Source organism: Bipolaris maydis (genome assembly GCF_028858645.1).
Source record: "Bipolaris maydis strain C4 unplaced genomic scaffold PSV08scaffold_4, whole genome shotgun sequence".
Lineage (NCBI taxonomy): Eukaryota > Fungi > Ascomycota > Dothideomycetes > Pleosporales > Pleosporaceae > Bipolaris > Bipolaris maydis.
In genome coordinates, this window is record NW_027093860.1 from 2,240,182 (window position 1) to 2,252,692 (window position 12,511).

At 50.5% G+C, this 12,511-nt stretch overlaps 6 protein-coding genes across 6 annotated transcripts; 3 read left to right on the plus strand and 3 right to left on the minus strand.

Moving 5' to 3' along the window:
- Window positions 1-166: 166 nt before the first annotated feature.
- On the plus strand, window positions 167-960 carry PSV08DRAFT_284141 (PHF5-like protein). The gene is made up of 3 exons (XM_066092575.1): window positions 167-322; window positions 396-870; window positions 924-960. The coding sequence occupies exons 1-2, from the start codon at window positions 306-308 to the stop codon at window positions 703-705; spliced, it is 327 nt and encodes a 108-aa protein (XP_065949468.1). The 5' UTR covers window positions 167-305; the 3' UTR covers window positions 706-870; window positions 924-960.
- Window positions 961-1,025: 65 nt separating this feature from the next.
- Window positions 1,026-2,598, minus strand: PSV08DRAFT_360831 (mRNA capping enzyme, catalytic domain-containing protein). The gene has a single exon (XM_014218012.1). The coding sequence runs from the start codon at window positions 2,537-2,539 to the stop codon at window positions 1,259-1,261; it is 1,281 nt and encodes a 426-aa protein (XP_014073487.1). The 5' UTR covers window positions 2,540-2,598; the 3' UTR covers window positions 1,026-1,258.
- Window positions 2,599-3,552: 954 nt separating this feature from the next.
- PSV08DRAFT_400600 (uncharacterized protein) lies at window positions 3,553-5,063 on the minus strand (the record flags this gene model as incomplete). The annotated part of the gene is made up of 2 exons (XM_066093597.1): window positions 3,553-4,595; window positions 4,725-5,063. 2 exons carry the CDS (start codon window positions 5,061-5,063, stop codon window positions 3,609-3,611), a joined length of 1,326 nt encoding a protein of 441 aa, XP_065949469.1. The 3' UTR covers window positions 3,553-3,608.
- A 464-nt stretch (window positions 5,064-5,527) lies between these two features.
- PSV08DRAFT_34923 (ubiquinol-cytochrome C chaperone-domain-containing protein) lies at window positions 5,528-6,749 on the plus strand. The gene is made up of 3 exons (XM_014218041.2): window positions 5,528-5,669; window positions 5,716-6,061; window positions 6,115-6,749. Exons 1-3 carry the CDS (start codon window positions 5,601-5,603, stop codon window positions 6,618-6,620), a joined length of 921 nt encoding a protein of 306 aa, XP_014073516.1. The 5' UTR covers window positions 5,528-5,600; the 3' UTR covers window positions 6,621-6,749.
- A 753-nt stretch (window positions 6,750-7,502) lies between these two features.
- Window positions 7,503-9,336, minus strand: PSV08DRAFT_369809 (uncharacterized protein; the record flags this gene model as incomplete). Its single annotated transcript, XM_014218040.1, has 3 exons — window positions 7,503-8,090; window positions 8,137-8,858; window positions 9,294-9,336. The coding sequence occupies 3 exons, from the start codon at window positions 9,334-9,336 to the stop codon at window positions 7,503-7,505; spliced, it is 1,353 nt and encodes a 450-aa protein (XP_014073515.1).
- Window positions 9,337-9,740: 404 nt separating this feature from the next.
- Window positions 9,741-12,181, plus strand: PSV08DRAFT_219886 (amino acid permease-domain-containing protein; the record flags this gene model as incomplete). Its single annotated transcript, XM_066092157.1, has 8 exons — window positions 9,741-9,834; window positions 9,882-10,119; window positions 10,166-10,325; window positions 10,378-10,398; window positions 10,452-10,521; window positions 10,573-10,605; window positions 10,657-10,795; window positions 10,846-12,181. The coding sequence occupies 8 exons, from the start codon at window positions 9,741-9,743 to the stop codon at window positions 12,110-12,112; spliced, it is 2,022 nt and encodes a 673-aa protein (XP_065949470.1). The 3' UTR covers window positions 12,113-12,181.
- Window positions 12,182-12,511: the final 330 nt, after the last annotated feature.

A 12,511-nucleotide genomic window follows, 5' to 3' on the forward strand; every position in this document is an offset into this window, starting at 1 on the left:
CCCTGCAACGAAGCCAGCATGCCACGCGTCGTAGAAAAGAAAGGGTGAGTGAGACGAGGCATATCTAACGCGACACGGGCTCCGGCGCAGAGTAGGTGTTCATCTCCACGGGTAGTGCTTGGCTTACGCTAGCAGCGGACCCCCGAAGCTCGACTTTCACTTCTACAACTTTCTCTCTCGCGCCTCCCACTACAACAAACGCCACTTGATAACAAGAGACATAACACAGTGATCCTACGAGTCTAAATATCTCTCGCAATACTTCCATCTGAAGACACAAACAATATACTAAGAACAAGCCCACCATGTCTCGCCATCACCCGTAAGTTCACCCATACCCTTTCCCTCACCCTCTCCTCCCCCACTCACATAAACTAACATTTCTCCTCATTCAGCGATCTCGTAATGTGCCGCAAGCAATCTGGCATATCCATCGGCCGCCTCTGCGACAAATGCGACGGCAAGTGCCCCGTCTGCGACTCGTACGTGCGCCCCACGACTCTCGCCCGCATCTGCGACGAATGCTCCTTCGGCAACTACCAGAACAAATGCGTCGTCTGCGGTGGCGAGGGCATTTCCGACGCTTTCTACTGCTTTGAATGTACACGCCTCGAGAAGGATAGAGATGGGTGTCCCAAGATTATCAATCTGGGAAGTAGTCGGACGGATCTGTTTTACCAGAAGAAGAATTTTAGAAATCATTGATGGGGAGCTGGGGATATCAGTGTGTGTATGGAATGGGATCGTGCCGGATGCGTTATGCGCTGGTAAGAGAAGAGCAGAAGAGCAGAAGAGCATGGAAAAGCAGACATTACGATTCGATACAGAGGCGTTTTAGGAGTCCAAGATACCTCGAGATTGTTCTTAACGGTACCTATGCCATTTTTCTTGATCGAAAAACTTGGTACTGACAAGTTCACAAGATTCTTCTTTGGTTTATTCAAAGTTGTGGAAACACCAGCGCAACAACGACATACCTTTTTATATCAATAGTATGGCATACTTTAAATATCTCTAGGAAGAGTGGACAATGCAAAGATGAATAGTTCTATTAAAGTCGCCCCTGCATCTATCTAGCAGAGCTTGGGTATCATGTTCGCAGCTTCAACGCGCGTCCCAAAAAAAAAGACCAGAAAACGCCAAATCCAGATGCCACTGGATGTAGACAAGCTTTTCAGCTGATAGCAATACTCGAAGATACGGTTTGCCTCCCCGATACATCAAATGTGTACCAACCCTAGCTGTCCTCCTCGTCATCTCATTGCCCATTCACACCTGAATTGCTAAACTTGCGCTTCTTGGCCTCACGCTCGCCTGCATCCTGCGACGGTCGATACTGATCGAGCTTGCCCTGCATACGATACGTTTCACGCTTGATATTCTCCGAGTTGGCCAAGAGGTCCATCTCCGTGACAGGCGCTTCAATACTTTCCAATACGCTATTGACCGTGCTGATATGATTAGCATCTTTCTTGTCGTCGCGCCAGCGGGGCGTGCCGTCTGCTTCTTGCTTGTATTTCCACTGCCCATTGTCTGTACGATAACACTCAATTATGCGGCCGTCCAGACGCTGGTTGAGGGATTTGAGTGTTTCCCACTCGGCTGGGGTGAGGGAAAGCTGGGCAAATACTTGGTACTTGTTTTGGTTGTGCTGGACAAGGAGTTCGATGGGTTGCGGCATTGCGTCGTAGTCGGGTATCAGGCCTTCTTCACCGTCTTCGGGGTCGATGAGAGGGAACTCGCCAAGGCGGAGCTTGAAGTCGATTGTGTTCTCGTGTGGTGGCTTCCATTTGAGAATGTGTCGATCTGTGCCAAACTGATATGGTGTGGATACACAGGTGAAAATTAGGCCATCGTTGCCGTGCCGAAGGTTTGGCAGTATGTTACTGAACATGTCCTCAAGTTTATACGCTGCATATGTCTTCTTGCCCTTGAGCGCAAATGGCTTGAGGTCATCCGGTCGGATGTTCTTGCCAAAAGTCCTCGTCAGGTACATCTCGTACGGTTTGATGACCCAATCGTGCAACCGCCCTAACCGTTTGTCTAATGTTCTCCCCGTGACATTCTGCTCGTTGACCGCCAAACAATCGAAGACGTAGAAATTCAACCGCGGCACAGGCTCGTTTGGATACTGGTCATGCACTAGTTCGCCATCCAGGATAGTGCCGTAAAGAAAGGGCTCGGGTTCGTTTGGATGCATGTAATGCGGTATTCGAAAGGGCGGTCGCACGTCGTAGTAATTGTTCTTGCGGTCAATCAGAAAGGTCAAAGGCTCAAAGGCACCCGTCGGTCCCTCCTGCCAGTGGAGGAAGAGAAGACAGCGCAAGCCGTCCGTCTTCTCACACATGAAGTATTCGTTCCGCTGAAGCTCGGCAATATGTTCGCGTGCAAATGATACGGGCTGGGCGCCTGGAAAGCGCACATTGTCGCGTTCGAGAAGGTCCGCGACAGCTTGTTTGAGTGGTTGCGCTTCATGGTTGGGTATGAGGAAGCCTGGTATCTGTGGCGGAGGTGCATGTGACGGTCCCGTGGCCGGCATCTTGAAGAATATGGTATACTTTCGTGATAATACGCGGGTTTGGGTATTGCGTGTGCGTTATTAAGAAGGTGAGACTAGGGTTGTGGAGTATAAGCTGAATTGTGTTCGCGGCTACTCCAACCATGGAACTACTACGCGCCAAGGTTTACCTACGTAGGTTCGGTCATGTCAGCCAGAATAATCAGCCACGTTGCGCCGTCAAGGCCTTGTCCATAATAAAAAAAGAACTGATATCTCAAAGAGTCAAAGAATTACTGAGTAATAGCGTTTGTGTTCACAATTTCTAAATCACGGTTTGACGGGTGGTTATTGAGGTCTGACTCGCGACTCAGGCAAAGAACTTGGTATGGTCACTGTAGAGATTACATCTATGGTAGTAAGTGCAACCTGCATAAGTCGTCTGAATTGGTAATTTGTGCGGCTTTTTTGTAGTCATGTGCAATATATATGTCCCATTTACAATTTGCTATGGGAAACCCTTCGTATAAGTAGCGATATCTTTTGCCCTTATTTTGCATTATACCTGCTGTCTTTAGTACAATTTTCATATAACCGAAACCGAAATGCCCTGAAATCACTCCTACAAAAATCGAGACAAGAAATGCCCCCAAATTTTCCCCATTGGGCATGCAAGTATCCGCTTGTCTGTCGAGTTTCTGTTCCTCCTCATGCACTCATTTGGTCTTGTCCTACTTCCCGCTCCGTCGAGGATGGCACCCGGGCGCAACTCAATGGTGTCCTTGTAAATGGTCGAGTAAAATGAAAGCAATGCGCAAACTTGCTGTCGTGTTACTTGGCAGAGTCTTCATGATAGCGATGATACATTTACTCCAATTAGATACCTGCCGAATCGTGTGCAAATACATTACGCAATGATTGAGCTGGGATGAAGAGGTGCTATGTCTGTTCGTTGACAGCCGGAGTTCGAAATGGTTTACCGAATAATGGCACAGACACATGGTCGGCCCAGCCAGATATTCGTTCATACAAATTTCAGGCTTCCAGGGTGTCGTCTTCACAGCATATCTGTAGGAAACAGCACCCTCGAAACTTGTAGAGGTCAAATGTTTTATGATGCAGTATACTCTGGGGGAGGCACTGTGTCTGCGATGGGTGGCGCCATGTGCCTTGACCCAAGCTCATGTATTGATGGCGTAGTTGCCAGGGGCTGAGAATCCCAACCCACATTGAGGTAGTGAGGTGGCTCCATGGAATCCACCTCTTGATACGCTGGCCTAGGCTCTAGGTCGTATACTGGAAGGCCATCCTCAAGTTCAGATGGATTTGCCGTCCGTGGCGCTGTGGTTAGGTAAACGGGCTGGGTACACACAATGCTAGACCACTCTCGATCGGCACATTTGCCAGTGATTTCGATTTGTAACTCGTACTCCAAGTTGAGGCCATAGGTTGTGAAACTTGGGGTAAAATCGTGACCTGTAAGCTTGACATCTGCTATGTCTAGTAAGGAAAGTCCATTGTATAGCAGCTTTCCACTTCCCTTTTCGTACTTCTTGTCGCAGATCATGATGTGGCCCCTTTCTGAATGCATGTGTTGTTTCTTTGGAGGACGTGCTGATGGATCACCGGGCGTGAATATGTTGAAGACAAAGTTCAACTGGACTTTGAGGCGACGTATAAACAGATCAGGCGGGCTCGCAAGCGATTCGGAGCGCTGGAGGTGCTGGACACTGATGACAACGGGAACTTGGGAGCCGACAACTAGGACACGAGCAGGAGTCGCGGATATAGTGAATTTGACATAGGGAATCTCTGCCAAGCTCTGGAATCCAAAGAGCAACTCTTTATCAGCCAGCTTGTCCTTGATCTTCATAAGCTTTCCCGCCCTCTCTTCGTAGTCTTGAAACAGTTTGCGCGTGCGGATGAACTTTTGGTGGCTACAGTGTTTGGGTAGCGTTGTGCCAAAGTTCGTGTCTGGTTGGAGGAGTGTGGGATGGAGGTCGGGTGGTAGTGGCGTGTACTTGAGCTCTTGGCGTACCCTCACAGGCAAACCATCCGGGTCGCTACTCTCCATGGTCACCTCAAGTTGATATACAATCTGCACATCTGTACATGTTGCAGCACAACTCGGAGGCAGTGGAAATCCTGGAGAGTGCTGAAAGCGTGGATGATTGAACGAGTCCTCTGAATGGAGCCAATCTCTATCTGTTGGCGGTGGGAGGCTCACATGTTGCGCAAAGGTGAAGGAGAAGGGCAGTTCTGCCTTTCCGGGATTTGATGAGCTTGTGGGCAGGAGATCGAGGTTGGAGCTATTGCCTGCAGAAACGAACAAATCCTGCGATTCTCGACAGAGCTCAATGTAAGTTGGCTTGCCAGAAGAATGCGGGGTGACGGAGAAGCCTCTAAGGACAATGTTGATGCGCGGAGATCGTGACTGGGAGATGAGAAGAAGCCCTCTCACGTGATCTCCAGCCGTGTAAGCCGGCGGCGAGTTGAACAAGTGGATGTAGACGGGGTTGTCTCTGCGGTTGGCTCGTCTGCCAGCGAACGGCCCCTCAGGCGCCATGGTAACGAACGGGTGTTTTGTGTCGCTGAGGCGATTCAATGAAACAGCGGGAAAGACGCGTAATAAAGCAGCAGGTGACGGACAGAGGATTGACAGACGGGGGATGCAACGACACCTTAACCCCCGGTCTCTTCCCCGGTCTCGGCGCCTGCATACCAAGCATCAGGGGTGTTCACGCATGAGCGCCAAAATGCCATGGTCGAGGCACTGCGTGTGAATGTCATGATTGGTAGGTAGCTAAGTACCGAGCCAAGTGTGTAACCGGGTACAGGTGACAGCGGAGCAATGGCAGACGTGATGATTGGAGAAAACAACCCTCTCGACTGATGGAACGGCGCTGCTTGATGGGATCATGTCGGGGGCGAGCATCTGTGTGAGGCGCATGGGAGAGAGATGCTTGCCATTGGCTCCTTCCGCCGGCCAGGGTGGTGCCGTCATCGATGGCGGGCGCGCGACTCGCGACTTCGCCAATTCCATCCAGGCAAAGACTGACTGCCTTTGCACAGCACACACCCACACATACACACATTGCCCACAATGGCCTCCAGCTACATGTGCTCGGCCTGCTCACGCGCCATACGCAGGTCCTCTACGCCCCGTTTGCAGGTACACAGCCCCGTTCCGCCGTGCTGGCAGCAATTGACTTTTGTAGCCTTCAAACAAATTATCTCTCCGCCAAGCGCATCGAACTTTCTCCGCAGCAACTCCAACCTTCTACCATGTGTCACACGCCAGGTCGGCAGACGTAAGACCAGAAGCAATCAAGAAGCCGCACCCGAGCGTGGCATCAGGTGTCACTGGACTGGCTCAGAAGTTGCGTGAAAAGGCCCCGCTGATGACTGAGACCTACGTCGCATACGGCGCAACAAGAGACCTGATCAAGGAATGCACCAAGCCGGGCGAGTACAAAATACCGCAGGCTCTGCTGAAAGGGGGCGAGATACCCGTCGATGACAATGGCGTGCACCTGGGAGAGGCCGAGGGTTGGTGGTATGACAGTAAGTCTAGATTGTGGCACAGGCACGCACGCACTTGGCTCACTTCTACACAGCCCTCGGACTGAAGCCAACCTTCTCCAACTGGGCGCAAATCACCTTTATTCACATGTACATGCTGCAAGTCCGTTTCCGCATGTTCCCCCAAACACACGCTCCTGTGTGGATCCAGCATCTCACCAACCATGCCTTTTACGCAGCCGAAGATCGTCTTGTGGTGTGGCACAAGTTCAATGCCAATTCCCTACGCCAAAAGTACCTCAAGGACATGTTCTCTCAGTGGCGTGCAGTGCTCCTGTCATATGATGAAGGTTTGGTCAAGGGCGACGCCATGCTTGCAGCTGCAATTTGGAGAAATCTACTCGGCGCTAGAGAGGACGTGGACTTTGAGAAGCTGGCCCAGATTGTAGGATACATGAGGAGAGAACTGAAGAGGCTGGACAATGCCACCGATGACGATGTGGCGAATGGGCAATGGAAGTTCCGCGGCAGTCCTGGAGACGAAGCCGGTCTGGTAAAGTCACCAAGTAGGTTGATGGCGACCGAGACGGTCAAAGCTTAATGAATTAATGGGAAGGAAAAGGCACCAAGTGTACTATATCTGTATCTACTACACGAGACGCATGAAACCCCAAGGATTCTTCTTCAATTACAAGATTACGACACAAATGAGAGCTCGAGACACTACCACTCAACTTATCTTCTGCCATTCTGTAAAATTACTCGCAGGATATATTAATTAGGAAACAGAGTGCGCGTAACAGTCAAAATTAGTACGCTCCGTTCACAGCCTGAGTATGCTCACTCAGCAGCCATGCCCAGTCCGGCCATGCACTGAACCTTGAGAGCACGTGTTCAAGATTCAGGAGGCACAACTCGTTTCTCTTTCTTTATCTGCACAAAAGAAAATACATACGGCCCGCCATTGCTGCACAAACAAAATAACTGCCAGTCGGTGATCTGGAAGAGATGGGGTGCATATGTCGGATCCAGTTGACCCAATAGCCAATGCGAAGAGAAAGCAACTGGTCCATACACTAGGCGCTTTGCCATTCTGCCGTATTCCGAGACTTCGAGCTCCAAGACATGCTTGCTTATGGAGTTGACGTCATCTTTGCAGCGCGACTGCTCTATCTACCCCAACAAGTCACTTATCCTGCAATATATGACCTTGTACATCTGCCAAACTCATCCTCTTAAGAATCATTGTGCCTTTAGATTGGTACCAGGAATACAAGTCCATGTGGCTGATGTGTTATTTCTCCACGGCTGGCGACAAAATTGAAGGCTCGAGATCCGGTGACTGACTTATCAAAATTTCCTTCAAACACATCGTACCTCAATGGCCCATTGTTGCAATCTTTAAAGCCATCAATTTTTGTTGGCCCCGGCGCTAAAACTCAGAAGGAACTGGGATCATTTCCTGACCTCGATTTGCAACGCTTCAGCCAGGAACAATATCAATACGATCCGCAGGCTCCTCTGATACTGCAAGTTCGAAAGGAGCGGCCTGCCTGGGGGGTGGTACAAGATATCGCAACCGGTCTTGCAGCATCTCTGGTACGCTGATTCTCGAGCACACAATATGTCCTTGTCCATCAACTGCGGTGATCTCGAGAGCGGCATTCTGTTCTGATATGGAGATCGATATCCTTGACGCGTCGGCACTAGTAGCCCGCAGCTTAACAACCCATGAAAGCAGACCGGTAGTTGAGCTTGTCAGCCCACCCATGGGCGCTGCACGAAGAGTCAACAATTTCATGTTGACTTCATTATGACCCTTCTCCACGACCACTACGAAACGGCCATTGCAGGATACTGCACCAGCAAGAACGCTTGATCCCACCACGCCGTCGGGTAACGGTTTTATCATCTGCCGGAGGGTTTGTGGGCTGGTTTCAAAAGTATCAATCGGCACGATAAAGGTTCGGGGGAGGCTTGATCCTGGCTTGTGGTCCACTGTGCAAAGAATGTAAGACCTTCCCGTTGGTGAAATAATCAGAGTGGCTGTCGATATCTCGTCGCGAAAAGCCTGGAAGCAGTCAGCCCTGTACGGAATGCTCGTAAGGATATCTTACGCGTTCGCTGCCGCTCGCATTGCAGTCAACGTGCCAAATCGGGTCCAGACGAATAGTCGACTTGAAGCTCAACTGTTTACTGATATTCCAACAGTATAGGTGGTTTCCTGTCGATAAAGCAAAAGCCATGAGGCCGTATACAGCATCGCTCCGAAGAGGCGAAAAGCCGACGACCTTGATAGCCCCGTTATTCTGCGGGCATGTCAATGTGGTGCAGTGGTTCTCGACATTCCAGCCTTGCATATAGATGTATCTGAAGACCTTGACCCCGCTTGTCCCTTCCCCGCCCACCGCGATACTCGCAGTAGCTCCCCCTTCAACAGACGGAGCGCCCTTTTGCGAAATAGACACTGATCTTGGAGTCCAACATTCGTTTTGATCAATGCGCTGTTCCTTCACCAAACTGGGTACGTCGCCGCCATGTCGACGGTACTCATCATAAACCAATAGGCGCCTGTGGGTGATTACAGCAAGCAAATCCTCCGACAAAGCGATCCCCCGTATTCTCTCGTCTTTATGTGACATGGGAATGCTTAACTCGGCTGCGAGTGGGATCTCTCGACTCTGGTTCTCATTCCGCACGTTGTATAGCCGTACTTGCTTGGACGAACACACAGCGACCCAGCCTAATGGCGAGACTGACGTTGCAACATCATACGGCTTGGATAGAAACCTCTGGCCAGGTCTGTGCAAGCGGGTTTCGGCATGCGAAGCAAACGAGGCTGAAAACAAAGGGAAATTCTCTATGGCTAAAGAAAAACGGCGCGTGGAGGGATGCGAAGAACTGCTTGAAATTGACATCATCGACAAGCGCAAAACATGGATGCCATGAGAACGAAGAGGAGTTGTAGAGAGTATGGCCCACGGAGCACAGCGGAACCGCGAACGCCTGGAAACGGACGGTCAGCCCGTGTTCTGGGGCCAGATACGGCGGCAGTTGTTATCAGTTGTGATGACTAGATCCAACTGGCATCGCGCATGCGCCTCAGCCCACGAACTCAACGTATGAAGCATCGGTTACGTGGCCCAGACCACGGCGGCTTTTGACGTTTAAGATGTATCCAATTAGCAATTTCTAGCGACGCCAGCCTGTATCTTCTGTCCAAAAGTGTACACCGGGAGGCCGCAGCAAGCGTGGCTTTGATACTAAAACGCACCTACACGCCAGTCGTATTTGGCTGTGGCGTTTCTTAGTGCCATCTACCAACTTCACGTGTACAACCCGATGCAGCCGCGGTGATCTTGCCCGGATTTCCATTATCCTGACCAATCACCATGAAGCCAAGTCGTGTGCCAATATACCGTTTCTATCCCGAGGTGTTCCTATTGATTGTGGCTTCAGCAGGCAGAAGCGAGGGCTAGCAAGAGGGCACGCTGTGTAGTCTTGGTCTTTGGCTTTGAGGCATGGGACCGGCGTACATCAAGTTGACACGCCCGGAAACCAGGCTGGCGGAAGGCTCGAAATTGTTCCAAAGTGCTGCCTTGACTGGTTGTGGCACACTGTTGCGGCATGAGTACTTGGAGTGTCTCACTCATAGTCGCACTCTCCACGGTCCACCTAATCAACTTTGCAGCCTCACAGTCGCCCTGACTCGCCAGAAAGCATGGATGAGGAAGAACGGCCATTAGACCGATCACCATACTATGTCACGCATTCTGAACACCTCGATCGTGTCCTCAGCAGGCCTCAACTTGCAGGTAAGCTGGCCATGGTTCCAGAGAAACGGCATTTTGTAACGTCACAGGCATTGGCATTTCTGGCTGCATTGGTGGAGGCATCTTTATTACTTCGGGTGCCTTGATATCTACCACTGGATCGCTAGGAGCTGCTATCAGCTATGCCGTCGCAGGAGGAATCATCGCTTGCGTCATGTACACTCTCACGGAGATGGTGACATGCCGACCATTGACTGGTTCCCTCATCGACCTCCCTCACACTTTCTTGGATCCTGCATGCGGGTTTGCAGTTGCATTCATGTACGGGTATGTTTTTGTTATCTCCATTGAAATCCAAAGCTGATAGGAAAAGATTGGGCAAGATTTTCGCCATGGCTACACTTACAGCGCAATCGGCAGAACTCACTGCTCTTTTGAAGAGCGACCCAAAGCCACACTCTACGGGTGCAGAAGCTGCCATAAACATTGCTTTCATTGCGTTGACAACTTTTTCTCATTGCCTTGGCGTTAAGGTTAGTTGAGACTTGAAGATGATAAGTTGCACTCGAGCTTACATTCCACCAGCTTTATGGCAAAATCGAACGAGTACGCTACACCCAATGTACGTTGTGGAACTGTATCTGACATGATGTGTGTAGGTAGTGATGTGGTTTAAGATAAGCTTGCTTGTGCTTGTGTGCGTAATGATGGTAGTGATCAACCTCGGAGGTATGCTGTCAAAGTTTACGATATTGTGGATGCTTTTCTGATTTAATCTAGGCGACGGTCCAAGGGAAGGAAAGTACTACGGAAGTGAGTGTCTGTCTTCATCAGTCACACTACGTACACTAACCAGCAGCACAGACTATACAACGCATGGGTTTACCCCCGACTGGAAACCGATTGGACACAATAGTACGACGGCCGATCCTCTGGCACTGAGAGGCGTCTCAGATTATGCTTATGGGATCTCTGGGCCCGGAGGCGTCCTATTCTCATTCATGTAAGTGCTCTGTCATTGTGTTGCGGCAGCTGTGTTAACGATAGGCAAAGCACTTCAATCACACTTGCCATGTTCTCTTGCTTCGGAACAGACCTGGTTGCAATGACTGCGGGAGAGGCGAAGAACCCCTGGAAGGATGTGCCAATTACCATGTCCTTTGTGTACCTTGTGCCCCTCAGCATATATCCTTTTGCCATCTTTGCTGCTGGATCGAACGTTAATTACGCGAACCCAAACCTACCCAAGATATGGACAAGAGGTGGAGGCGCTACGACATCAGTCTTTGTCATCGCGGCCCAGGAATCCTCACTCCATGGACTGCCAAGGGCACTGAACGCACTCTTTATAGTATCGGCATACACGACTGCAAATAATGACCTGTATGCTGCTTCGAGAAGCGTCTTCATGCTGTCACAACAATATCTCCCGCACAAAATCGCCAAGATATTTGGTCGGACTAACAATGGCCACACGCCGCTGGCGGCCATTCTGTTATGCTCAGCCCTGGGATTCATATCACTCATTGGCCTGGCCGACAAATCCGGATCGCAACCACGCATTACGTTGTCTGAGCTCTACACGGGGACGGCCACATGCATCAACCTCTGCCTTTGTATAACCTTTTTGCGCTTCAAAGCCGGCCTCGACCGTCTAGCCAAGCGAAAGATTTTCGGCCGAAACCACCCACTGTACAAATCCCGACTCTTCAAGTCGCGCTGGCAGCCTCTCCCCGCCTACATTGGCATTGTCGGTAGCGCATGCGTAATCCTCTGGTCCGGCATCCCACCTTTCGTCATCCTCGTCACAAAAAGCAGCCTCACATCGACCGAAAGCCTCAAATCAACAATCAACCTCGCCTTTGACGTGCTAGGCGCATACGTTGGCCCCGCCCTCTTCGCTCTGCTCTACCTATGCTACAAATACATCTACCCGCGCACCTCGGCCGTCGACATCCGCAACCTCACCGTCGAAGACTACGTCCTCCAAGACCTCTCGTACATTGAGCTCGAGGGCCCGGAGTCGGTCCCGCACATCCCGCGGCCCCGCTTCGACTCGTACGAGATGGACGGCCAGAACGATGGCATTGCGAGTCCTGTAAACGCCATGTTCCAGGATCCGTTCAAGGAAGAGGGCACGTGGAATGTCAATGTTAGTGCAAATCCCGATTCGGTCATGCAAGAGGAGATGGAGGCCGAGGCGGCGCGCAGGAACGAGAGAGCGAGGATCAGGCAGATTCTGGAGCGCAGGCCGATGCGAATGGGGCGCGGGTTTTGGAGGGAGGTGTGGAGTTTTGTTAAGACGGATAAGGAGGAGTGAATTTGTGTGTATGTATTATTTTTTTTACCAGCGAATTAAATTTAGGACAATATTTATTTCAACTTCACTATGGTTTTTTTTTCTTTCCAAACATGGTTATGTTTGCGGTATTAAGATGGATTTTTTCTTTGAGGAATAAATGGGAAGGGGGGGGGGGAACTCTCTTCCAAAGAACTTTCTTTTTACCTTAATTTCATGATACGGGTAGACGAGATGAGCAGCGGCCTTGCTTCGGAATGTGGAGTGTGTGTGTGCATGTATACTGTAGCTGTGAGCGCGGCCGGTCGGGAAAAGTCGGGGGGGTTTTACTTGCGGACCATATCCCCATAATGGATTGCACCGACGAGCAAAAACTTTTGACATGTAGTGCTTGAATGTATGTGGGGAAAAGAGAGAAAG